A 27,877-nucleotide genomic window follows, 5' to 3' on the forward strand; every position below is an offset into this window, starting at 1 on the left:
TGTCAGCACTGGCTGTCAAACAATAAAGACAGACAACCCCTCTAATACAATGCACCTTTATGGCTTCTTTTAACTGATTGATTAATACACCGCATAGGTTTCACAAAACTTCATCCAGGGAAATTACTATTTACTGGATTCTCACTTCCTCGCCCAAGAAAATTGCATCCTTTAGCACCCTACCCGAGACTCTAAGTTATCACCTACTAACTTATGTAATTTATTACCAGCTTCAAAACCATAAACTCCAGCACTGTAAACCAGTCAGAAATCTTACCAGTTTTCATGCAGAAACTTCTCAGGTGTTCAGCACTCAAATCCACACCACTAATTGATGCTGTTGGTGACTTCATTAACATCTTTCTATATATCCTGAAGGCGACTGGCTCTGTAAGAATCAACAGAGTTCAAACCAGTCCATTTCCTTGATTAACCAGAAAAACAAAACGACTCATGATCTATAGAATAAAGGGATAGAAATTTTGGATAGATATCTATTCAACCATGCTGAAAAAATGCATTCAGCTTGACAAGAAATCTTTCCGTAGCAGCGACCAAAATCACCCAACTCCAGCTCCAGAACATTCTGAGCATCTATGCATAAACTCTTAACCACTGGGAAACCATACATTGCAATACAGTTTAAAGTGCACTTATTTAATTCCATTACCTTCATGCTACAAAACAAAGCCATAGCAGCATTCAAGCTCCACCATAAATTGCCAAGTCACAAAACCTTTCCTTTTTCCCATTATTCCTCTCATAAAGGTCTTACTCTGTCTCAGTCTAACAGTTTTAGCAACAGTTTAACTACCTGCTTAATGTCAGAATTGCTGGAAATGCCCTAGCCTGTGCATTCTCTATACTCCTCAGTCACTCAGTCCAAGAAAAATATCTCTCTACACTGTAGAAGAAGTCCTATATTATATCTTTACATAAAGGAGGATAAGCTGTTGACCTAACAAATTGTAGACCAGTGGCAACACCACTTCCCCTTTCAAAAGTTCTAGAAAGGTGCATTTATATTTAGCTTCATAAATATGTTATAGAAAACAGACTTCAGACGTAACCACAATACATTCACTACCCTGCTGAATTTCACTGACATAATTAATACGTTCTGGAACTTTAGCTGTCTAACCTCGGTGATATTTATTTACTTATCCAAAGCTTTCAATACTGTCAATCACCAAATTCTCCTAAGCAAACTCTCTTTCATACGACCTTTAGACTTCTCACTATACTGGTTTCATAGTGGTCTATCAGATAGGGCACAGGCATGGGCCATCAATTGGCAAAATTACTTTTTTTCCTTCTTTGTGTTCCCTAAAGAACATACTAAGACCCCTACTGTTCAACTTATTTATCAGTGACCTACATACAGCTGTTAAACATGCCACCTTAATACAGTGCGCCAATGATTCAGCTCTGAAATGTGCAACCAACACCTATTTTCACTCCAACAGCTTAACCAACAATCATTCTCTTCTAGCTGGATCACTCTCAACTTCTCTTAAACCCTAAAAAGACCTTTTCACAATAACATCAGCCTGTAATTCTAAGATAGAATCGTGGGTACACATACCAAGCTACTGGTTGAGACCATAGGTGAACATATGAAATTTGACCTTCACCTGCAACAAGTTATGAAACAACTCGCCAGAGGCTAGGCTATCCATAGAGGATTAATCCTTCTCTCTCCAAAACTGGCAGAAAAACATTGTAACAGCCTGTTTACTGTCCACTCTTCCATACACTTCTCTCATATTAACCAATCTAAAGTCATTACTTACAGCCAGGCTAGATGATTGTTACAACAAAATGGCAACATTTGCAACTAATAGGTATTATAAATCACACCATTGCCTTTCATTGAAACAGCAAAACTAGCTCAGTCTGTCATAGTTACTTGTTGCCAACTATTAATGACTTACAAACTCTTTACATTACCCAGAAAAATCCCTATCTCTAAACAGTATAATTCATCTCTACTCCCCTAATAGAACATTGCAGTCCTCAAACAGATTTCTACTTGCCATTGTTAAACTTAATAATTCTGCTGAAATTGTATGGCAAATAAAGAAATGCCATCTTGGCCTCTCTTAGACTACTCGACTCCTTGAAAACCTCTAGATTTCATGCAAAACAACATCTGATGGATAAATAGCTTTGCACGTGTACATTCCCAGGGTAGGATTTACACACCTCAACCACTTTACAATATTATAGAATAGTTTTACTTCCTCAGTGACATATGATCTACTTAAAACACTATCAACCCTGTCATTATCTTTACATTTTTTTGCTTCTTTACTTTCTTTAAATTTTCTTTTCCTTGCTCCTCATCTCAAGTAAATCTTTCTTTTTTTCCTTCTGAGTACTATTACCCTTTCTTTTATCTAGTCTTATTAACATCTAACCACCTAAGTTTTTTTTACTGTTTTATACATATATATTGCTGAAAAATGAACTGATTTCTTATACATGCATATATTATATTTTAATTTTGGTCTCTCTTGTTTCTGTTTACTTTATACTGCAATTATATAACAATTGCTTTATGTACTCCTGTTATTATACAAAATTTGCTGTATGTACACCTTTGACACTGTAATTAACTTTCTATGTATATTATTTTTGTTAATATTTTGTACTTTTGGTGCTTTCCTCCCTGGGCATCCTCTGCAAAGATGCTTTGCTCAGTTGGACTTTCCCACTCAACAAGTGCCAGTAAATAATTAAATAGAAATCTTATTATCTTTCAATTATGATCTCTGTTATAGCAAACAGTCTGACTATGTTGCGTCATGTTGTGAGGCACCTTTGCAATTGAGTCCCTGCTTACTCAAAAAATATCACAAAATAATGTGAACTTGCTGCTTGGTACTTTGCTGCCAAGAGCATTCTTACCAAGTCATTGTGTCTACATATTGCTAATTTTGACCTTGACGTATGCCATCAGGAGATAGCATCCAACATGGATGGAGTAAGTTTGGCATTTAGAGTATGATGACAACATCTCTGATTTTTAGCATACATAGTCTACTACTACTCCTTGTTCATTGATTGCACGCCTCACTAAGCTTATAGTAACATCTCTAGGGGTCACTGGCAGACTCCTTTTCCAGATTGTCACCACCTCATTTTTTCATTACATTTAAATGTGGTGGTAGTTATCCCCTTACTCAAAAAGAGGCTGGTTTAGATGCAAATACCCTAAACAGCTATCCTGTAATCTCAAATCTTCCCTTCTCTAAGGTAAGGTTTTCTAGAAAGTAATAAACTTTCAGCTGGAATCTTATTTGAGAGAATGTGTCATTGGAGATTTATTTATTATTTATTGACATTTGTAGACCGGGAAAGTCCACTGTATCAGAAACTCATTTTCAGTGGAGGCCCTTGGAGAAAAGCTCCAAGAAAGATAGAAACTATTAATACAAAATGTAAAAGCATGTATACTACAGAGAAATAGTGTTGTGTTTTAGTAGTGACCAACATTACAACATTACATGAGAACTTGGGTATATTAACATGTAAAAAAAATAAAAATCAGTAAAAAAACTAAGTAGATTCAAGGAATACATTGTTTTGATCTCATAGTGGGGTGTTGTAGAGTTAGTATACAAGAGATTGGAAAGGCAAAGTAAAACTGGAGTTTTTAAATTGAAAGGGCTTACAGTGAAGGAATTTCAAGAGATTAGCAAGATGTAAGATTGTAGGAGAGAAGGAAAAAGTGGATGGTTAATTTTATTTATGGTGGCTTAGACATATGTATATACATGCAGGTAGGGTTGGTGAGGTAGTGGCCATTTAGTGCAGATTTAAATGCTTTTATAGAGTCCAATTGAGTAATTGAGGAAGGCACAGCATTCCATAGTTTGGCATTCGTATGGGAATAAAGGCTTTGTCCAGCTCATTTATTGGATTTTCTTATGCTTATGAGCCGTGCATTGCTAGACCAAAGATTTCTGGGAGAGTGTATGGTTGTAGTATAGTGTGAAGAGAAGGGTACTTGTCAGGGTTATAGATCAGTTTGTCGGCCAGAGTTAGTTTGGTGTAGGTTAGGAAATGGCAGAATTCAAACCAGTTCAGTTCTTTAATTGCTAGGCAATGGTGCGTGTGATTTGGCATTCTAGAGGAAAACTTTGCTATTTTATAGTAGTAAGAGTGTAATTTACTCATGAGTGATATGTGGAGGTTGGGGCTTCCCTATAGGAGGGAAGGCAGTAGCGGACTGTTTCCCAGTTTTATCCTGGTGAGATTATCCAAATATAGTTTGTGTCTATAATGTTTGCTGAGTTTAAAGTGAGTTTTTTAATTGTATTGTGAATATGATGCTCAAAGGAGAGTTTGTCGTCAATTGTGATGCCTAGTAGTTTTCCCGTCTTTACTGATTTGATTTCAGTTTTGTTTTGTGAATATATCTTAAAGTCTTGAGTTGATGTTTTAGTTGAGAATAGCAAGAGCTTAGAATTTTTGGGATTAAGTAGAAGTTGTGTGTTGTTTAGCCAAGTTTCAATAGATGAAAAGGTGTTTTGAGTTACCTTTAGAACATCCGAGAAATTGTTAGAAGAGATTATAGTAGAATCATCAGCATATTGGATGAGTGCATTTTGCTGGGATGCTGTGTGGAGATTATTCATGAAAGCGTTGAAAGAAGGGGTCCCAGAATAGACCCTTGGGGAACTCCTGTATTATTGACCAGGTATTCAGATCGCCTGTGAGATCCCTTTTAGACCAGATTCAGGGCGAGGCACAGTATTGAGAAGGCTGTCACTAGAGTCTTTAACAATCTGTTAGTTGTGGATCAAGGTTATTATTCCATTTTGATCTTTCTCAGTTTCATCAGATTTTGGTAGGGTGGACCATTCTATCCTGCTAGACCACTTGGAAAAGTACTGTGATATCTCTGGTGTCATCCTTGGTTGGCTTACCTCCTACCACTCTTGACACATCAAGGGGGTGGTATCAGGCTTAAATTCTTCTTTTTATTCCCATTCTTTAGAGTGTGAGGTTCTGGAGGGCTCCATTCTTGGCCCATTACTCTTCTCCATTTATTTATTGCCCTTGGAGGATATTATTTATTCAAGAATAATTATGGTCTTTCCTTCTATTGTATCTCTGTTTCACATTGCCATAGTAGCTCTAGAATTTCCCTTTGTAGCAATATGCATAGGACTGATGGGCTGAGCTGGGTAGGGCAAGCATGTTAGTCTGATTACCATAACCCAGCCTCTGATGGAAGAAACAGCCTCAGGTCACTTCCAGGCTTCAGTGTTACAGGTGGTCCTGATGGCAGTCCTGCTTTATGTATTTCTGTAAGAAATATATTAACTATTTAAAGTAAAAAATATTTTCACACCACTAAGCTAATACTTTTATTAAGGCGTACTGGTAATGTTTCTACTTTCTTCTTTAGTATAGTAGAGCATTTTGACTGCAGTTGTATTCTTTTACTATCACTTTATCTGAATGTGGACTGTATTTCTGTAGCAGTTGCTTGAAAGGATTTAATAAGTAACAGTTTATTGGTGATGTGGTTTTATTCATGTTTGATGTTTGTTTTGTACGTCAGAGGTATAAAAAAGTTTGTAAGGGATGTGAAGACTATACCTTTGGCATTTGTCTAAAATGCTTTGGGTAATTGTGGTTTAAGCAAGCTTATTGATATGGGAATACCACTGCTGGAGCATCTGGGCATACTTAACTGCATGCCCTGCTTTATTTTCTTAGTGACATCTGAAAACACTAAAGCTTGTGTGCATGTTGAAAGTAAAACCAACTTTGGCCATTTCTTTTTGTTTCAACAGTAACTTATTAGGCTGTTTGTATTAGTGACTGATGAAATCTAATCATTCTTTTGTGTAAAATTCTGATACTCCTAAACTGCAAAATTCTGGCTTGTCAGACTACAACAGTGTTTCCATATTTAAGCAGTATCACAATATTCTTTTTCATAAAACCTGGCTTATTTCAAATTAAATGATGTATCTGATGATGTGTTCTTGTCTTGAGTTATCAAATCCGATTGGATCTGACCCTTGTGCTTTACAAGAGATTGGATCCAGGGCTCTAACACCTCTCCTTCCCATAATTTCCTCTGTTACCCTAATCAATTCAGATCTTACTTGCCACTTGATGAAAGTAAATGTGCAGTTTGAGGGCTCTGGCATTCATCAAACAATAAGTGCTTTTTCGGTTAATATTTCCATATGTTTGCTTTTTTTTTTTTAATGAGATTTTTGATCTTCCAGTTCCTTTTTCATCTCTTTGGTTTTTCTGTCCTCCCCTTATCAAAAAAAAAAAAAAAAAATAGTTCTGTAGGAGCATTCTAGGCTAACGGCCCTAGGGCATTTATGAGCCTAGCCATGTTTGGCTTTTCCCGGTTAGGGGCCGCCACAGCGGAACTCTGGTCCGCTAATGATTGGCAGTAGATTTTTTATAGTGCTGAGTTGCTAGACCGATGCCCACCCTTCAGCGAAGGCACGCTCATTCACACGTGTTTTGGAGGCCACTCAACTGCGGGGAGAACATGCAGACTCCACACAGAAGGCACTCCAGCCATGAATCAAACAGGAAAACCTCTTGCTGTGAGGCAACAATGCTACCGCTATACCACCATGGCTTCCAATGCACTAACAGCAGTATATATAATAATTCAAACATGGAACCAGTAAACATTACAGCAGCTATCATTACAGATTTAAAGAGGGCATCTGAAGAGGAAAGTTGCCAAATATTAATTTATAAGCCACATAACTTTGGTCTCAGCAGGAATATTCTTAACTGGTTATCAAACTAAGTAACAGAACACATTTTAAATGGGAACCAATTATCCCCCTCAGCAGGTACTTTCAACAGTGTGCCACAAAGATCAGGGCTCAGCCCTGTACTAATGTCCCAGTTTATAAACATACACACACAAACCCACTTATCATCGTAGTATATACAGACAGAAGGAAATGCAAAATAAGAATTTACTGTCCTATGTATGAATCTATTATAGAGAAACTGACTCTAAATAAAACTGCCACTATGCAACCTCATATAACCTCAAAAATAACAAAAACATCAGCATTGGTGGCCTAAGATTACAACCCAACAAACTTAACCATTAACAAGGTCTGCACATATCTCACCAGGATAAAACTGGGAAACAGTCTGCTACTCCCTCCCCTCCTATAGGGAAGCCCCAACCTCCACATATTAGTAAGTAAATGGGGGTGTTATGCTGAACATTGTGGGAGGAGGAAGTAGAGTGTACGTTGAAAATTGTTTGCAGGTGGGTGAGTCTTAATGAAGTGTTGTGGTTGGTATGGAAATTGGGAGGGAGGAATTACTGGAAGTGCAAATGAAGAAGTAGTGGGGCGGGTGGGAATTGGGGGTGGGGCAGGGGAGCAGAGTGAGCATGCAGGGTGAACAGAGTGGGTAGAGCCAAGAGAGGAATATCCTGTACATTTGAACTTCTTCTTATTTCTTTTACTTCTTCTATCCATTTAGCATCTTTGTTATGTTCCACAGGATCTTCATCGATACATCTCCAAAATGTATCTATTTCTTCTTTTTTTGGCAGTCTTTCAATTCCTTTTACCTTGTTTCCCAATTCTCTGTAAAACTTTTTAAGGTCATCAATAAATTGCTTATTTTGTACTTTTCTTTCATATTTATCTGTGTATCTTTTTAGTTTTTCCGCCTGTGCTGGAATTTTTAGTTTGTTATTTGTAATAGTGCATGACAGATCCTGGTCTGTTCTAATGCTGTGCATTGCTTTTATTACATCTATCTTTCTGAATATTTCTGTTGATCAGTTCCCTCTTCTGTACTCCTCTAACAGTGACACTTCTTGTCTTAACTGCTTTATAGTTTTCTCTATTCAATACTTCCATGATGGTATTCAATTTCTCCCCTTCCTTTCCCCTCACTGCCCCGTGTTCTTGTGGTAGAAATTTAGAAGTTATTAATTTAGCTGCACAGTAATATATCCTGCTTACTTCTGTTATATCTCATGGATCTCTGTGGGCAGTCCTAATTACTCTGTTCATTCATTTTATCAGACTTCTGACTTTTTGGGTTTTATTGACCTTCTGCAGTCTATTTCTTTCATTAACCTTAATATATTTATATTTGTCTATTAAATCAAACAACTCTTCTCTTAGCTCATTTTCTTTCAAACTGAGGGCACATCCCTTGTTTTCCTTTTCCTGCAGGCATTGTATAGACAGTTGTATAGCATCTTCTTGTGGCACACTTTCTTCAATTTTATCCTGTGCCATCTGTTGATCTTTTCATATGGGAACTCACTGGCCTGTCACTCCACATTGAATGAATCAGAGTTTCCAGTTTTCTGTTCCTTCCTTTGCTGTCTAGCTTCCAGTGAATGTTTATACTTGCTCCTGTGGAAGGCTCCAAAATATCATGATAAGGCACCTGACCAATTGCTTCATGTTCTATTGATTTCCCCTTAATTTGGATATCCGTTTCTCTATCCTGTTGCGGTGATTTCTGAATTATATTTTCTACACTGAATCGTTCACTTTGCGGGTACTCCATAACCTCAGTTTCTATTTCTTTAACTTCTCCATTACTAATCTCCTTTTCTACTTTTCCTATTTGTCTTCTTATTTTATGTATTGTAAAATTGTCCATGTCCAGATTCCTTTGCCTGCATTTCTCTTCAAATATCTTTAGTGCTGCTCTTTTTGTATCGGTTAGTATTGCTTTCTCCTTTGCTTAAATATTACACCATATTAAATCTTTCTTTCCCATGTCCATATTTCTTCTTCAGATGTTTCCTGATCTTCCTGCTTTCCTTAATTTTGGGACTCACCCCATCATGCTGTGATGTAACCTGTGTTAGACCTTCTACACCAAATCCTTCACTTCACAGGCACGCCATAACTTCAACTTCTGTTTTTTTATTAATTTCTACTTTACTAATCTTCTTTTCTATGTTTTATCTTTGTGATATTATATTTCTATTGTGAAATTTTCCATATCCGGATGCCTTCACCTGTATTTCTCTTCAAATATCTTTGGGGCTGCCTTCTTTATATTGATTAATTTGGTTTTCTCCTTTGCATAAATATTGCACCATATGAAATCTCTCTTTCTTTCCCATGTCCATATTTCTTTTTTATACTTTTCAAATATCTCTAGGTTTTGTTGTTTATATTTGCACACTTCCTCAGATGCTTCTTTTTCCATATAGATCAAAGTTTCTTGATCTATTTACTGTTTTTTCACAAATCTGTTGTATTAATGAACACAAATTTTCATTTGAAGCTTCTGACAGTTTTTCCTGTGGAAGTACTTTCTTTCCTCTAATTTCTCTCCTAATCATTTTGTATATCTTGTGTCTGAAAATTCTGGGCTTTTATCCTCAAATGTCTGCTTTATCGTCTTTAATGGCTCTTCTTTGGCCTGTTAGGTTTTGTGATTTTTGTGGACTTCCTTCTACAACAGGGGAGGCCATCCTCCCCTTAAATGTGGCCTAGCCCCATTGTAGGAATGTTTCGGTATTTTGAGGATTATACACTGTCATCTTTTCCGGTCCTGGCACCAGTGTACCTACCAAGATTGGACACTTTTTTATCCTGGGTCTTGTGCACCCAGCTCTCTTTTTTAATTTTTAACCTACTTTTGTCCATGATATCTGCTATATAAATACAGTCTATATATCAGTGTCATCTTGGTGAGATTTTGTGGAAACAGGCTCCACCTGGTGAAGGTACTCACCAAGAATTGCAGATGAATTCAATTTCAGAAATAATACTCCCCTTTACTTGTTGACTTATCTCTCCATTTGGACCCCTGTGCTGCTTAAGTTATGTTGCTGGGAGATGTGTGTTATTGCTGAAATTACCTTGAAAAACTGGTCTAAGAGTAAGAATCAGGCAAACAGTGAACCAAAAAAAGTTGGCTTGCATGATTCAGAATTATTTAAAGACTGCAAAGACCTCATACAGAACTGGTATACTGAAACCACTTCTAGAGCCAGGCTATGAGGAGTTTTTTTTTTTTTTTTTGCGTGTGAGTGCTTGATGACCAGGTGGTCCACATAGTCCAGTGGACTACCATTCACAAAGTGGTATGTACCACAAGAGAGTTTTGAGAAGCTAACATAGTTATGAAAACTGTAAACCAATTCTGACTGCCACTTCTGCATGTGGCAGTGCGCAGAGTAGTGCAGCTTTTTACTGGATCCAAGATGCAGTTCAGTTCTGGTGGCTGTCTCTGAGGCAGGACTAACTGTTCAGCTTTACAAGCTGTAAAACACTTCACACCCCTACACTTCTTTTCTGTAAAATAGTAGTATATCAAAGCAGCTATAACTCTTTCAAATAATGTTTTATTTACAAGTGGATAATCCCACTGGACAAAATATCACCTTTCAAGGCTGATCTGGGAGCAGTGTCTGGTTAAGTGACTTATTGAGTGACACGTAGTAGGCAAACAGAGGTGGAAGGAGTCAAACCAAGTACTTTACAGGAAGTGGCTCATTAATGACTTAGAGCCTTAATCTTTCTGCTTGCTGCTATGGAAATAAATGATGACATGGACGTCAAAACAGATGTCTCACGTTTCATTTTGTTGTGCTCTCAAGGTGAATTTACATTCAGTTGCAAAGCTATTCATGTTAGTATTACGTGTGTTAAGCACGTTTGTATGAAGTACTGTTATCACTACAAATTGTGTATTTGTTCCAGCACAGAGACCTAACTTTCCTATGTGATGCATTCATACAATCATAATTCTCCCAGGTTTCTACCTATTTATTTTAATATTGAACTGTTCACCTGCTGAAATGACATTACGCGTAACCAGGCTATTGCTTGCTGCTTGTCATATTCAGCATTTAATGGAAGATAGTAGAGACAACCAATTTTATTTATTTATTTTATTTCACATTTGTTTACCGGGAAAGTCCAACTAGACAAAATGTCCTTTTCACATTTATAAATAACAGTACAATACATATGCAAAGAATATATACAAATGTTGATTCAATCCCAGATACAAGAACAAAATGAAAAATATGTGTTATACATTTCGCTAATACAATTATATAGTCTAGGTAGGATTAGGAATACAAAGAGTAGCAGTACTGTGATTGAATGTTAAAAAAAACAAGCAAGTTAAGTATACATATATTTAGAGGGGTATACTATTCAAATACAAAAATAACAGGTTAAGATAAGAGATTGAAGGAGCCCACTATAGAAGAAATAAAAACACCACTAAGGAAATGAAGTCAGGAAAACCAACAGGCTCAGATTAGGTCGCAACAGATATGATAAAGATGATGGGTGAGATAAGAGAAATGGTTCCTGAGGGCATTCATAGCATTGTGGAGATAAAGATGTGTACACAGTGTTAGAACAGGCCAGGATCTGTCATGCACTATCACAAATAACAAACTAAAAATTTCAGCACATGCGGAAAAACTTAGAAGATCCACAGATAAATATAAGGGAAAAGTACAAAATAAGCAATTTATTGATGACCCAAAAATGTTTTATAGAGAAATGGGAAAATAAGGTAAAAGGAATTGAAAGACCACCAAAAAAGAAGTAAAAGATACACTTTGGAAAAATATTTATGACGATCCTGTGGAACATAACAAAGATGCTAAATGGATGGAAGAAGTAAAAGAAAGAATAAGATATTTAAACATGCAGGATATGAAATGGGATGAAGTAACAGCCAAAGAGATTGAAACAAAGTTAAGAAAAGCCTCTAACTGGAAAACCCCAGGCCAAGATGCAGTACCTAACTTTTGGTTAAAGGTATTAACATCTTTACATGAGGATTTAACCATGTGTAAGAACTATTTGTATGCGCACCCCAAACAGACACCACACTGGCTGCAACAGGCAAAACAATGCTCTTACTTAAGAGTGAACCTACAAGCTACCCTAAAAAATTATAGACCAATAATTTTCCTTCCAACAATGTATAAACTATACATGGGAATTGACATCAACAGAGTTTATGGTCATTTAGAAGAAAATTCAATTATGACAGTAAAACAAAAGGGCAATAAAAGAAAGTCATATAAAACAAAGGGTCATTTGTTGTTAAATAAAGTTATAGTGAAGAATTGTAAAAATGGGAAAAAAATCTAAGTATGGTATGGATTGACTACAAAAAAGCATTTGATAGTATCCTACATTCATGGATAAAAGAGTGCTTAAAAATGTATAAGATACACCCTACGCTGATTGACTACATTACAGTAACCATGAAACAATGGCAGACTACTTTGCAATTAAGGCATGATAAAGGACAGATTATTATCCCATGGATAAAAGTTCAAATGGGGATATTCCAGAGTGACTCTGTCACTGTTGCTATTCTGCCTTGCCATTAACCCATTAAGTTGTTTACTTAACAGCTTAGGCCATGCCTATAATTTGGCTCCTAGAAAACAACAAAGTCTAATTACTTCTCATCTTCTCTTTGTCGATGATTTAAATCTGTATATCTCATCAGATGAGGAACTGAAAGCACAGCTGCAGGTTGTCAAAACTTTTTCAGATGATATTAGAATGTCATTTGGTCTTGATAAATGTGCAAAAGCAGCCTTTCAAGCAGGAAAACTGCAGCACCAGGAAAACATCAGTTTGGGACAAGAATGTGATATAAAAGAACTTGGGCAAGAGGAAGTGTATAAATACTTGGGAACTGATGAAGGATCAGCAATAAAACATGAACAAATGTGAATAAAACTCGGTAAGGAATATTTTAGAAGACTTAGATTAATCCACTGAGAGCAGCATTGACATCTAAGAACAAGATCCAAGCTATAAATCAAGTCGGTCTTCCTGTCCTAATGTACAATTTTGGAGTGATTGACTGGCCCCAAAAAGTGTTGGATAGATTAGATATTAAAACAAGAAGGGTGCTTCATGCTCACCAAATGATTTATAAAAATCAGTGTATACCAACATTATATACTCTGCATTCCGAAGGAGGGATAGGCCTCCTTGAAACTGATTACATGTATAGATGTGCAGTCGTGGGACTCCACACATATCTACTGACCTCACAAGATCCAAATGTAGTGAAAGTTTTGAAACATGAGGAGAATAAATCTAAGATGACTTCTCTGCTTAATTTAGCAGTAGCATATCGACGTTAAGCAGGAATGGAAATCAAACCAGAAGTAGATAAAAAAAACAGGCAGCAACTGAATGTGCCAAAAAACAAAAGAAAGAATATAAGGTGAAAGACCAGATGAGAAGGCAAGAAATGTGGAAAAAACATAAATATAGTTGCAAGTATAGAAAATTTCTGGAAGAACCTCGTGTTGATCAGGAATGAACGTAGGAATGATTAAGGATAGGCGAATTCAAACCAAGAAATGAAAGGTTAATATTGGCAGCCCAAGACAGTGGGCTATGTACACACTGGTTTACAAAGTCCATTGAACATGTGGGAGAAACAGACAAATGTAGGTTTTGTAAAACCAAATTGGAAACAGTCCCTCACCTTGTTTCTGGTTGCGACACACTAATGGCAGATGGACTGTATATTGAAAGGCATAATAATGTGGGGAGACTGTTGCACTGGGGATTGTGTAAATATTATGGTATTGAAGTGGCTGAAAAATACTGGAAACGTGAGCCACAAAGCATCATAGAAAACTATGAAGTTTTTATCACATGGGATCACCCATTACCAACAGTCCAAAAGACAGATGCTAGAAAACCGTATATAGTGATCCAAGAAAAGAAGACAAAAGTGGCATTGATCATTGAAATTGCTACACCCATTGACTACAGTGTCTTGCGTACAGAGAGAGACAAAGTCATAAAATATCAGGATCTGCAGGCAGAAATGAGGGCAATGTGGAAGAAGGATACTCGGACAGTTCCAATAGTAGTAGGAGCAACGGGTCTTATAAAAAAGAATTTACAGTCATATTTAGATATGTTGCCAATCCATGTAACCCCATACGAATTGCAGAAGGAGTCATTACTGGGCACATTGCAGATGCTGTGAAGAGCAGTACTGGCTGACATCAAAGACTGAAACAATACTAATTTCATGAACTTTAATCATACTTTAACTTAGGAATGAGGTCCATTCCCATCATGGTATTAGATATCTAAAAGACTTGGAGAAATTAAAAAAGGCACAAACCATCACCACACTTAACATATGTAAGTCAAAAATTCCAGTAATTAAAGTGTAATTAAATAATTAAAATATGCTGTATATTTAGTCTGACTGCTGCTTACAGGAAGCAGTGCCTGTAGTGCTACTTTCAGTCATTTGTATGGAATAATTTTATTGTTAACATGAAAAAATTAATTCTCAGCAACATAACTCATTTTGTGAATGCAGTAACATAAATCAGGGCTCGTAGCTGAGCTATGAAAATTTATTTTTGAGGGGTAGCTGACACACTTCAGTACCCTGTTATTTATTGTTTACTTCTTGATGTTACATTTTTCATGACCCCTTATTAACTGAGTGTTCTCCAAGTTAGTGTTAACATGTTTAGAAGTATGCATTTATTGTTCTTGCATTTTTTCTATAGAGAAGCGTGCACATAACACCAAGTGGTAGTTGCTGAAATTGATTATAGTACACTCTCTTAGTGATACATTTTCTTTTTAGGTCTTTTTCAGGTACAACTGATTGAATCACCAGCTGGGACTGGGAAATATACCTGCAAAAATGCCATTGAAGCTTGTAAATTACAGAATGCTGTATTAGCAACAAAGGCACAACTTGAAAATGCCTTAAACTTAGGATTCCAGACGTGTAGGTAAGCATTCCACTTTTTCTGTAAGCAGTGATGCTGAAAATGGCCACCTTTTATCTTTTACACATAGTTTTAAAGTTATAGCTGCATGCCAGTAACTATTTTTTATCATTTTGTTTTTTAAGAGATTAGTATCCAGATGGTTACTGTAAGGGTATGGTGGCATTACTAAGCTTTCCATTTTTTGGCATCCGTAGTTTGTGTGTGTGTGTGTGTGTGTGTGTGTGTGTGTGTGTGTGTTTCTATACTTTTTTTTTTTTTTTTAAGAAAGACATAGCATTTGAAAACAATACATATTCCACTCATGTATGCTTTTTCCCAAAAAACATAAAGCATTTGCTAGGTTTCAAAGTAATGGCTGAATTTACTGGGTTTTTCTGTCATTTAATGTTTGACTCTGTGCTCACAGAAAAACAGAGGCAGGGTCCTGTATGTATGTTCATAATTAGTTACTGAGCAATTAATCAAGTACATCATTTGTAGCCTAGCCACTGCAATTCTCAAGACGTGCTCTCCTTATCTAGAAGGGATTTACAGATCTCCATCCAGTCATTGAGGTTACTTTTGAAAAGAGTTGGGGAGCTGCTTTGTCTGCTATTAAGGGAAAGCTTATTCCATGGGTAAATCATTCTCTGTGTGAGAGAGGATACTCCCCACAGCAGGTTCTGTTTATATTCTGTTATATATTTGGGTCCCTTGTATTTGGGTGTTAACAGATTTTTGACTGTGTAAGATATCAAGCTTGATATGGATCTGTAAGAGACAAAGTAGAGAAATTGTGATTTTAGTCACACTGTGTAACTTAGTGAGCTCATGCATAACATTTTCTTTGTGAAGAAACATTGAAATGTTTGTGTTTGTATTTGTGTTTGGGCAATGTTTCTGAACAGACACATGCTAAAGGGGACATTGTATTCGGGTAGGGAGCCAAAGAAGGAGTAGTATATTGGGACAATGACTTTTGAACTGGAGGTTATTCTTTTAGTAACTAAATGGTCTAGCTAAAAGATTCGTACCAATAGCTGGTATTTGTTAGTCAGAAAAGAGTTCATTCCCCACAAATTTGTTCAGTCTCTAATGATAGTATGTATTTGATGGGGGCATAATTTATATAGTAGGTGCAGGGGTGTCCCTTTTTTGTTTGTTTATTTGTTCATTAATTCATTTGTTCATTAATTCATTTGTTTATTATTTGGGCAAGCTAGTCAGCTAACCCTTTTCAGCCATGATCCAATACCTAAAGGAGCAGTAACAGCAGCATATACATGACAACAAGAGTATTTATGTTTACAGTAAAGTAGAACACTTAGTGACCATGTAAACAGTAACAATGTATTTATAATATGATTGTTATGACAAAAGAGCAAACAGAAAAAAGCTCCCTCTCCCATGTGGCACTCCTTCATAGAACATTGCATCTTCTCCGTTATACCCTCATGATAACATGAGGAGAAAAACAAAAAAATTCCATTTGCAGTGCTCATGATCATGCCCCCTGACATCATATGCCAAGGATGGATGCCTCCTTTGTCCCACCCTAGCTGTGGTTCTGATTAAAGCCTTTCAGTGTCTGCTGTGTCCTTACATTATTTGCTAAATGATTCCTTATAGTTGGCCCCATCCTTGAATATGCCTCTTCACCAATAGTTGTTTTGAACCTCGGTCTAATTATAGTGATGGCATTGTTCTGTGTATCTATAAAATGCAGTATAATTGGCTCTTGATTGAAAGTTGTGTTCTTAGAGGTAAACATTGACTAAGAATAAGAATTTTAAATCATATTGTGCAAAGCAATAAATTATTTATGCTTTTAACTGGTAACTAGCTAAAACTCTTGAGAAGGTTTCAGTGATGGTTATGTGCATTAGTAAAATAGTACAAACCTGCACTTGTTCTTATCTGTCATTTGCAGAGTGAGTATTGGCAGTAGACTGAAGGGTTAGAAGTGGCATGCCATTTTCTAGTTTTGGGATAAGAATATTTCTGTCTGTTGCACTTTGAGCAGCAGGGGAAAGGAAATGGAAGATTTTGAAGCTAAATATTAGTTGGGAGAATGTCTTACAAAGAGCACAGTGCTGTGCTTCATTTCATTTAGATTTAGTCTATTATCTTGATACTGAGATTGTGAGGGTTACACCCCTTTGGTAAATATATTTTTTTATTTATTTATCTATTTATTTATTTATTTACTGGGAAAGTCTGACTGGGACAGAACCCATTTTCAGTGGATGTCCGTGGAGAAACGCTGCAGATGCATGTCTTTGGACTGTGGGCAGAAACCCATGCAAAAGCAGGAAGGACATCCAAACTCTGCACAGAAGGCACCCCAGCTGAGAATTGAACTAGAGAACCTCTTGCTGTGAGTCAGCAGTGCTAACCGCTGCACCACTGAGACACTGCTTTTTATTGCTCCTTTGGATACTGGGTCATGATTGAAAAGGGTCAGCTGACTAGCTTGCACAATAAAATTTACACAAACTACAGTTTAATTGACTTCTGATGAGCTGATTATAATTTCAAGTTTGCACTCATTAACAAACTTAGTCAAACAGAGGCTGTTGATCAGAAGAGTAGTGGTCCTAGTATGGAAATCTGGGGGATGTCACTTGTGATGAGTGCTGTAGAGGAAAATGTGCCGGCAAAGCTGAAAGAGTTTCTTCATTCTGTAAGCCAACTAGGTAACTAATGAGTTATGTAGGGGTTTACATTCAAAGTTTATTTAAAATGCAAGACTGTAGAATAGTAGTAGAAGTGTTGGCCAGACCTAGGTAGGCAGTGTGCACATACTTAACATTGTTCAGTGCCTTTATGACCTTCACCAAGAAATCTACCTGGTTAAATAGGCAGGAGTTACCTTTCAGAAAGCATATTGGTTTGGGTCAATATAGATTATCAGACAAGAGGAAAATCAATATGAATTGTTTGGGCACATGAGAATAAGACCTGAATCTGAGTGAGAGAACACATTTATTTGTATATACATCTATCTTTAAAATATTTTTATCTGATAAACACAAGACAGAAATTGAGTCCAAAACAAAGGTTTTTAATAAGAAAAACATGTCTCCAATGCCTCAGCTAAAGCCTTCTCATGAAAATAAAATTCACACAAACGACAGATCCTAAAGACAGAAAATATAATCAGCATGAAGGAACATCCTGCCATTATTCTGATCAGTTGCTCTATCTCAGAACACTACATTCCCTTTAGCTGGAAAATTTCTTATATCATCCCTCTGCACAATGGTGGTAACTGTACCGAATTCTCTAATCACAGACCTATTGCCATCTTATTACCCTTTCCAAAGTATAAGAAAAATGTGTCCACAACCAACTTTTCAAGTACCTATTATCCAGTGTCTTTCTGTTTAACACCCAAAATGGCTTCTGCCCTAATCACAGTATTAAAACTGCCCTTCTCAATTTCACTAATACCATATACCAACATAGAAACAATGGGACGCTAGTATCCTCCATCTTTTTAGATCTAACCAAAGCTTTTGACACTGTTTCCCATCAGAAACTTCTTGTTGAATTATCCTCCCTTAACCTCAGCCACTTCTCTCTAGCTTGGTTCCACAATTACCTGTCTGATCAGCAGCAAGCTGTCAAATGCAGCATGAATTCTCAAGCTTACTACCTATTAATATGGGAGTTCCATAAGGCTGAATTCTAGGTCCTCTCTTATTTACCATCTTTACAAATAGACTTCATACCTCCACTCCTCTAGCATCTGTCATTCAGTACGCGGATGACTCTACTCTCATCTGTGCTGCGCCTTCTCTAAATGATCTTGTCGCTATTACTCGGCAATTCTTCATGACTGTTCAGGCATGGTTACCTGAGTCACAACTGATTCTGAGCCCTTCTAAAACTAAGCTAATGCTATTTTACCCCAGCTTTTTACAAGTCCCCCATACCTTTCGAAATCTATTCTTTGAGCAACACCATAATACCAGTTGTAACTCAGACTAAATAATTAGGTATTCTAAGAGACAATAACTTGACTTCTGACATCCATTATCCTAGTTCATCAAGAGGAATTGTATGGAACTTGGCTTATTATATAGAATCAAATTAGCAAAACTATCCTCACTAAGGTTGAAACCTGCTATAGTAAGATAGCCAAATTCACCACTAACTCCTCATACAAGTCTCACCAATGCTCTTTTCTACATCAGCTAAACTGGCTTGAACTACCCCACTATTTAACTTACACTCAACTCACCCTTGCACACAGACTTGTTAATCAATCTGAAAAAAACTCCTGCCCTCCATACTATGCTTTTACCTTACACTAACACCTGTACGCACTCTTCAATTCTCCAACTGATCCTATTACAAGAATCCAAATCCAATAACAAAGCTGGGGACTCTCTTTCCTCTGACTATATCTTCAAATTATGGAATTCTACTCCCCAGAGCATATTAACTACTACTGACCCAACCCAACACACTTCAAAAACAGCTAAGAGTCTTTCTCAGGAACAATTGGCTCTCTCCGTGTACTGGACTTGACTTCTTCATACTTGTTAGCATTCTACTTCCTCTGTATCCAGCCCACTTACTTACTCATTTCCTCTTCTCCTGCTCCTCTGCATCTAAATATCACCATTATATTCTCATGCACTTAGATTATATGCCATCCCTGCTTTATTTCTCTCCTTTTTCTATTCCTGCCTAACATTTCTCCCCTACCTTAACTCTCTCTCTCTCTGTCTTCGTCCTTCTTTCTCCACCTTTCCTCTCTCTTTACCTCTTTCCTCTTTTAGCCTCTACCCCTTCCCTTCTTGGCTATTTTCAAGTCTTTTATCTCCTCTCTCTCTACTCTTACATATTTTGTTTCTCCTCATCCATACGGTACATAACTTTCTCTTTGCTCTTTTATTGTTGTGTATTTACTTATCCTACCTAAATCTACTTAATCTCCATAACAATGTAATCTAATCTAATTTAATTATTCACCATGCTTAGTAATGTACCTGTGATGTTTATAATTCTCATGATGTTTATAATATGTTTATTCTTGTGATGTAAAGAGTTTTTAAGATGTTCATAATTTTTGTTCTTTATTGTCTAAACCATGTAAAATTGTCTGTGAGGCTTTTCTGCCCAGTCCTCCACTGAAAATGGGCTTTTCACCCAGTTGGACTATCCTGGTTAACAAATGTTAAATAAATAAATAAGAGAAACAGTACAATAAAATCAATTAAACAGTTAAAACACATTTCCAAGAACACCCATTAATTAATCCAGTAGGCCTCAGGGTGTTAAATGTAGGAATAAATAAGGATGTTAAGTTGTCAATCTCGCCTTCATTCTTGCTGGATGGGTTCGGAGCCGATCCTCGGCTCCGACTCGGCACTTGCTTTAGCTCGAGAACTCCTTTTACCAGCTTGAGGCAACCCTATATCCCATGATGCAAGGCGGGACTACCTCAGATCTCGTTTGCCGCTTAGCGAAAGAGGTCTCCTTTGCCAGCTGAGGTAAGTAATTTCTTAGTAAAATAAGAAAAGCTTAGTTAGGGATTTATTTTTCCCTGTTTAGTCATAGTTTAGTCTGTAGTGAGTTACAGCCCACCCTATTCCCTAGTTTTCAAACTTTTTTCCCTCTCTTTATACCTTTAGTCTAAAGTTTTTAGTTGGGCCTAAAACCCCATTGGTTATTCCCTTCCTGTGTGTTTGTGTAGGGGATTAATTTGTGTGTTTGTTGGGATTTTGTCTGTGTTTCTTCCTCCTAGGACATGTCGAAGGAAGGCAAGGTCTCAGGCTTCAAGAAGTGTGACCAGTGCTGTCAGAAAATGTCTCTGACAGACGGTCACACTTCTTGTGTTTATTGCCTGGGGCCTTTGCACCTGCAGGACTCCTGTGCTTTGTGTCATGCCTTTAGCCAGAGAGTCCTGCAGGAAAGGAGGAATAAGCTCATCCTCCGAGGCTTACTTAAGCCAGAAGGTTCTCCCCCTAAATCAGGGTCAGGGAAATCTCCTAAGCCACCGAAGGTTCAGGCTACAGTATCCAAGCCTCCTCCGGTGGCTCCGGCTCCGTCGGAGCCGAGATCGGCTCCGGCTGGAACCGATGCATTTTCTGTTGAAGCAGTAGGTTCGGCGCCGGCTGGCTCCGATACCTTGACTGCTGTGGCTTTGTCGGCTCCGGCTGGAGCCGACACTTTATCCAGCATCGGAGCCAAGAAACCCTCGGCTCCATCTGGAGTTCAGGGGACTTCGGCTCCGATGGCTTCGACCCGAAAGAGATCTCGGTCCCCTTCAATACTGAGTATCCACTCGGCTCCGGGGTCTCCTCTTTTGTCGGAGCGGAGCCATCGGAGCCGATCTTCGAGATCTTCCAGGCTGTCTGACCACAACTTAGAGAGGGTGGTAAGCAGGCTGTTGAAGTCTCAGGCACTGGCCCAAATGCTCCATAGCCCGTCTCAACAGACTTCGGCTATTGCCCCAATCCTTGAACTTCCTCCTCCGACTCCACACCAGAGTTCAGAGCCGGAGCTTCTCGGGACAGCGACTGTTTCGATGCCGGTGCCGATACATCCTTCGGCTCCGTCGTCCTCATCTCCGATCTCCTCCTTGAGACCTTCTTTGGAGGGATCCGGTCGTCGGATTTCCACTGTCGGCTCCGAGGGGGCTAGTGGCATCGGACCCTTGTCCGACCCCGCTCTCCCTCTCTGGGCTTCAGCTTTGGTAAGCTCGGCGCCGTCATCGGCCTCGGAGCCTTCTCTCTCCTTGGAGCCGGGAATTCCTGTTTCTTCGGAGCGGGGATATTCCGGCCTCCTGGGGAGAGGGGCCTTTGAGGTGATGAGGAGTGTCCTGGCCTCTGAGACTGGTCAACGGTCCATCCCTCTAGCTCCTCCCTCATCAGTGCCTGCAGATGCCTCTTGCTCACAGGCCCAGGGATCCATCGCCCCAGGTTTCCCCATTGGGAATTTCCTCCTCTTCCGAGGTTTCTCCTGATCCTGCAGGGGAACCCCCTCGGAAGAGGACGTGTAAGAGGAAACACACAGACTCCCCTGAGTCTACTACATCTGATACCGACTTAGATGAGTCGGAGGGTTCCCCACGGTCCCCCTCTGAGGATGTCTCCTCTTCAGACATCCTTGAGCTCCTCAAACAGAGGGGGAATTGGCCCTCCATTGACCCCTCCGAGGATGAGTCGGTATACCTGGAGGCTTTTGGATCCCGACCCTCCACCTCCTGGGTGTCTCCGCCTTTCGACCCACTTATGCAGGTGGTGGCTCGGAAGGCGTGGGCGGCTCCAGATTCTGTGGAACCTGTCCCCAGAAGACCATCCAAGTTCATCACGGCCCCTTCGGACAAACAGTTCCTTTCCAAGGGTGTCTCTGTGGATGCTATGGTGGTGGCGGTGGCCACTAAGAAGGAACTGGCGGATCCTTCAGTACCTGTCCATCCTCCTAACAAGGATTCTAGGACCATGGACAGGTATGGAAAGTGGATGTTTTCTTCAGCGACCTTTGCTATGCGTTCGCTGAATTATCTTTGCCACTTCACCAGGCTTCAACGAGATGTTCTCAAAGAACTGGGTGAAGTAGTCCAGGATCCTTCAGCTGCTGGGGCTCAGGAAAAGATTGCCTCACAGCTTGCTATCCTGAATTCCATATCTAACTCCTCCATGCGGCTCATATCTTATGCGGCCGATGGAGCGAGCAGAACGCAGGCACAGGAGTTGCTCTTAGGCGCCAAGCCTGGATGCGGCTGTGTAATTTTGCGGACCCCTTTAAGGCGTCCTTCACGAATACCCCTTTGATGGTTCGGCTTTGTTCGGACCTCAGGTGAAGGATACCTTGACCAGGTGTGAGCAGGACGGTAAAACTCTTTCTGCTGTTGGAGTCCAATTTTACACTCCTTCTAGACCATATCCCAAGGGCCAGAAGGGGGGGAAGATGTGGTTCCGTAAAGCCCAAGGAGCTACACCGGACACACGTGGTCAGTTTACCCCCAGAGGCAGAGGGGTAACAATAATAGACGCCGCCCTAGAGGCAGGGGGGGGTCCTCAGAACCAGGGCAACAGGGAGTCTCTTCCTGAGAAGCCCTTTCAGCATCCCTGAGGTGTTGCCCGACTGTCCACCCTTGGAGGCAGTCGGGGGAAGGATCTCACTGTACCCAGTAGCCTGGCAATCCCTATCACAAGAGATGTGGGTACAGTCGATTATATCAGAGGGTTACAAAATCCCCTTCGAAAGGTTTCCCATACCTCTACAATCCCTTCCAGACATCTCACCCGGTCAAAGGGATTTGGCAGAACAGGAGGTTTCAAAACTCCTAGAAAAAAGAGCCGTCCAGACAGTGCCGGCAGACCAGATAGGATCCGGCGTCTACTCAAGATTCTTTTTGGTCCCCAAAAGGACGGGAGATTGGAGACCAATATTAGACCTGAGCAATCTAAACAGATTTGTCAAGAAGGCAAGATTCCGGATGGTCACGCTTCAGTCCATTCTGCCCTTTCTGGGCAAGGACAACTGGATGTGCTCTATAGACCTTCAGGATGCGTACTATCACATAAAGATTCACAGACGCTCCAGAAGGTTTCTCCGCTTTCGGCTAGGGACCAGTCATTACCAATTCAGAGCACTGCCCTTTGGCCTCACTTCAGCCCCCAGAGTGTTTACCAAATGCATGGCAGTGGTCACGGCTCACCTGAGACGTCTAGGATTACAGGTGTTTCCTTATTTGGACGACTGGCTCCTCTCAGCCACCACCAAGTGTCAGCTTCTTCAGTCCAGAGACTACACTCTACAGCTTTGCAGGAGTTTGGGAATCTCAGTAAATTTCGAAAAATCTTCTCTGCTGCCTTGCCAATCTATCACCTTTATAGGCGCAGAATTAAACACCGTCAAAATGTTAGCCAGACTAACAGATCAAAGAATTCTGGACATCCAAAAATTCGTTCGGCTTCTATTATAAAGCAACAAGATCAAAGCCAGATTTATCCTGAAGGTTTATTTAAAATGCAAGAATGTAGAATAGTAGTAGAAGTGTTGGCCAGACCTAGGTAGGCAGTGTGCACATACTTAACATTGTTCAGTGCCTTTATGACCTTCACCAAGAAATCTACCTGGTTAAATAGGCAGGAGTTACCTTTCAGAAAGCAGATTGGTTTGGGTCAATATAGATTATCAGACAAGAGGAAAATCAATATGAATTGTTTGGGCACATGAGAATAAGACCTGAATCTGAGTGAGAGAACACATTATTTATATATACATCTATCTTTAAAATATTTTTATCTGATAAACACAAGACAGAAATTGAGTCCAAAACAAAGGTTTTTAATAAGAAAAACATGTCTCCAATGCCTCAGCTAAAGCCTTCTCATGAAAATAAAATTCACACAAATGACAGATCCTAAAGACAGAAAATATAATCAGCATGAAGGAACATCCTGATCCTATTCGGATCAGTTGCTCTATCTCAGAACACCACATTCCCTTTAGCTGGAAAATTTCTTATATCATCCCTCTGCACAATGGTGGTAACTGTACCGAATTCTCTAATCACAGACCTATTGCCATCTTATTACCCTTTTCCAAAGTATAAGAAAAATGTGTCCACAACCAACTTTTCAAGTACCTATTATCCAGTATCTTTCTGTTTAACACCCAAAATGGCTTCTGCCCAAATCACAGTATTAAAACTGCCCTTCTCAATTTCACTAATACCATATACCAACATAGAAACAATGGGACGCTAGTATCCTCCATCTTTTTAGATCTAACCAAAGCTTTTGACACTGTTTCCCATCAAAAACTTCTTGTTGAATTATCCTCCCTTAACCTCAGCCACTTCTCTCTAGCTTGGTTCCACAATTACCTGTCTGATCAGCAGCAAGCTGTCAAATGCAGCATGAATTCTCAAGCTTACTACCTATTAATATGGGAGTTCCACAAGGCTGAATTCTAGGTCCTCTCTTATTTACCATCTTTAAAAATAGACTCCATACCTCCACACCTCTAGCCTGTCATTCAGTACGCAGATGACTCTACTCTTATCTGTGCTGCTCCTTCTCTAAATGATCTTGTCGCTATTACTCGGCAATTCTTCATGACTGTTCAGGCATGGTTACCTGACTCACAACTGATTCTGAGCCCTTCTAAAACTAAGCTAATGCTATTTTACCCTGGCTTTTTACAAGTCCCCCATACCTTTCGAAATCTATTCTTTGAGCAACACCATAATACCAGTTGTAACTCAGACTAAATAATTAGGTATTCTAAGAGACAATAACTTGACTTCTGACATCCATTATCCTAGTTCATCAAGAGGAATTGTATGGAACTTGGCTTATTATATAGAATCAAATTAGTAAAACTATCCTCACTAAGGTTGAAACCTGCTATAGTAAGATAGCCAAATTCACCACTAACTCCTCATACAAGTCTCACCAATGCTCTTTTCTACATCAACTAAACTGGCTTAACTACCCCACTATTTAACTTACACTCAACTCACCCTTGCACACAGACTTGTTAATCAATCTGAAAAAAACTCCTGCCCTCCATACTATGCTTTTACCTTACACTAACACCTGTACGTACGCTTCAATTCTCCAACTGATCCTTATTACAAGAATCCAAATCCAATAACAAAGCTGGGGGCTCTCTTTCCTCTGACTATATCTTCAAATTATGGAAATCTACCCCCCAGAGCATATTAACTACTACTGACCCAACCCAACACACTTCAAAAACAGCTAGGAGTCTTTCTCAGGAACAATTGGCTTTCCCCATGTACTGGAGTTGACTTCTTCATATTTGTTAGCATTCTACTTCCTCTGTATCCAGCCCACTTACTTACTCATTTCCTCTTCTCCTGCTCCTCTGCATCTAAATATCACCATTATATTCTCATGCACTTAGATTATATGCCATCCCTGCTTTATTTCTCTCCTTTTTCTATTCCTGCCTAACATTTCTCCCCTACCTTAACTCTCTCTCTCTCTGTCTTCGTCCTTCTTTCTCCACCTTTCCTCTCTCTTTACCTCTTTTAGCCTCTACCCCTTCCCTTCTTGGCTATTTTCAAGTCTTTTATCTCCTCTCTCTCTACTCTTACATATTCTGTTTCTCCTCATCCATACGGTACATAACTTTCTCTTTGCTCTTTTATTGTGTATTTACTTATCCTACCTAAATCTACTTAATCTCCATAACAATGTAATCTAATCTAATTTAATTATTCACCATGCTTAGTAATGTACCTGTGATGTTTATAATTCTCATGATGTTTATAATATGTTTATTCTTATGATGTAAAGAGTTTTTAAGATGTTCATAATTTTTGTTCTTTATTGTCTAAACCATGTAAAATTGTCTGTGGGGCTTTTCTGCCCAGTCCTCCACTGAAAATGGGCTTTTCACCCAGTTGGACTATCCTGGTTAACAAATGTTAAATAAATAAATAAGAAAAACAGTACAATAAAATCAATTAATTAGTTAAAACACATTTCCAAGAACACCCATTAATTAATCCAGTAGGCCTCAGGGTGTTAAATGTAGGAATAAATAAGGTTTATTCACACAGTAACAATTTCTGACTTCTTTAACATCACCATTTACCAAGTCCAGTTTATCAAACAGTAGCTTGCATCTCCTTATTATCGCTATCAAAACATGAACAAAATATAAAGCTGCAGGACTTTTGTCTAACATTTTTTTACATTTTTCAGCTGTAAATATCTATAGACCATTATTTGAACTGTTAGCTGTTTTGACCAATGTATACCAGGTCACAGGGGCACCTTAGTTCTTAGACAACATTTTAATAACAGTAGTAGTTCCCTTTAGTTGTCTGTAGTAAGTTGTCCTGTCTTGAAAAGCCATGTGTGTTACATCAGATACTGATGCACTTGATATAGCTGTGACTTTTTGTCATTAAAAGATATAAGTATTAGAAAAAGAAACACACAAAATGTGTAGGAAGATAGATTCTGTGCACTCTCTGTCTTTTTAGATCTTTTATTGGTGACCAAAGCTGACTCTTGAGATTTCAGATTTGTACAGCATAAATAAAGGTTCATTTTAGACTGTGACACAGGCCCTGGCTGGAAGCCAGCAACTACGGAGGGGTTAGCAAACATGTCACTTTACCTTCAGAACTTTTATTCTGATAGATTTCTTCAATTTTGGAGTGTGTATAGCTTAAGGAGCATTTCCCCATTATGTCTGGACACTGTGTTCCCTATTTAACTTCCTGTACATGGAGAACACTTTGTTTCTGCATTCCTTTTTTTAGAGGTAGCCCATTTTGCAGACACCTTGGCAGTGGCTTTATAGCCATTTTGATTATTAGTCTTTTTTTTCAGGGCTTCTTCGGTGGAGGTTGGTTATTTCCATTTGGCATGTTTTTTAGAGACCTTTGGAATTTGTTATAAATTAGAACACTCTCCTCCCTATTTCTAAATGGCTGTTAGTTCATTTTTCTTTTTGGCTGGACTTAAAGGAACTAGAGATTTCACTCACTGAGGCTGGCTATTAACTTTGTTGTTTGATAGCCATTTTGTTTCCTGGCAGCACTTCACTGTGGCAGCTTGTGTTCCTAGTACTCCAGCTATATTCTTTGCACCCCTTCTCTACTATTACAGCTAGTTCTTTGATGATGTTTTTTATTATTATAATCCCATTTACATTTTTTTTTTTTTTTTTTTAATCAGGGCAGATCTAGAAAGCAATGTTTACCCTTCAAGTAGCCTATTCTTGTTTTATTTCTACTGTATGCTTCAGCTGGCATGGGAGAACTTTTCTAAAAGTTTGTTGTCAGTTCTTTGCTGAGACTTTGTGACACTGACTCACCAGGGGGCCAAGCAGTGAGTATCCCTCCCCCTTTCAGTCTGGTACCATCATGGGATTCAATATTTCTCCAATTTCCTATTGACTAATTTTTCTCATTTAGAATTCTGATTGCATACTGTAATTGATGTTGAGCATCATTTAGGGTTTACTGCTTAAATATGTATCAAATGCATGGATAAAGTCATGTCTAAGGTCAAAAGTGGTCACCTAACTTTTATAAGTTGAATGTTTTGATTCCAGGAACTTAAAGGACAGTGAGCTGGCATAACATGTTTTCCTATGTATTTTTATCTG

General features: G+C 38.8%; 1 protein-coding gene across 2 annotated transcripts in view; it reads left to right on the plus strand.

The window, feature by feature from the left end:
- LOC122811177 overlaps positions 1-27,877 on the plus strand; it is a 3,180,768-nt gene that overhangs the window by 348,016 nt on the left and 2,804,875 nt on the right. For both annotated transcript variants that reach the window (XM_044082849.1, XM_044082848.1), the window contains exon 2: positions 14,626-14,776. In XM_044082849.1, the coding sequence (XP_043938784.1) occupies positions 14,626-14,776 (151 nt within the window). The remainder of the gene's footprint in view (positions 1-14,625; positions 14,777-27,877) is intronic.

Source organism: Protopterus annectens, chromosome 9.part0, assembly GCF_019279795.1.
Source record: "Protopterus annectens isolate FY-2018-M chromosome 9.part0, PAN1.0, whole genome shotgun sequence".
Lineage (NCBI taxonomy): Eukaryota > Metazoa > Chordata > Ceratodontiformes > Protopteridae > Protopterus > Protopterus annectens.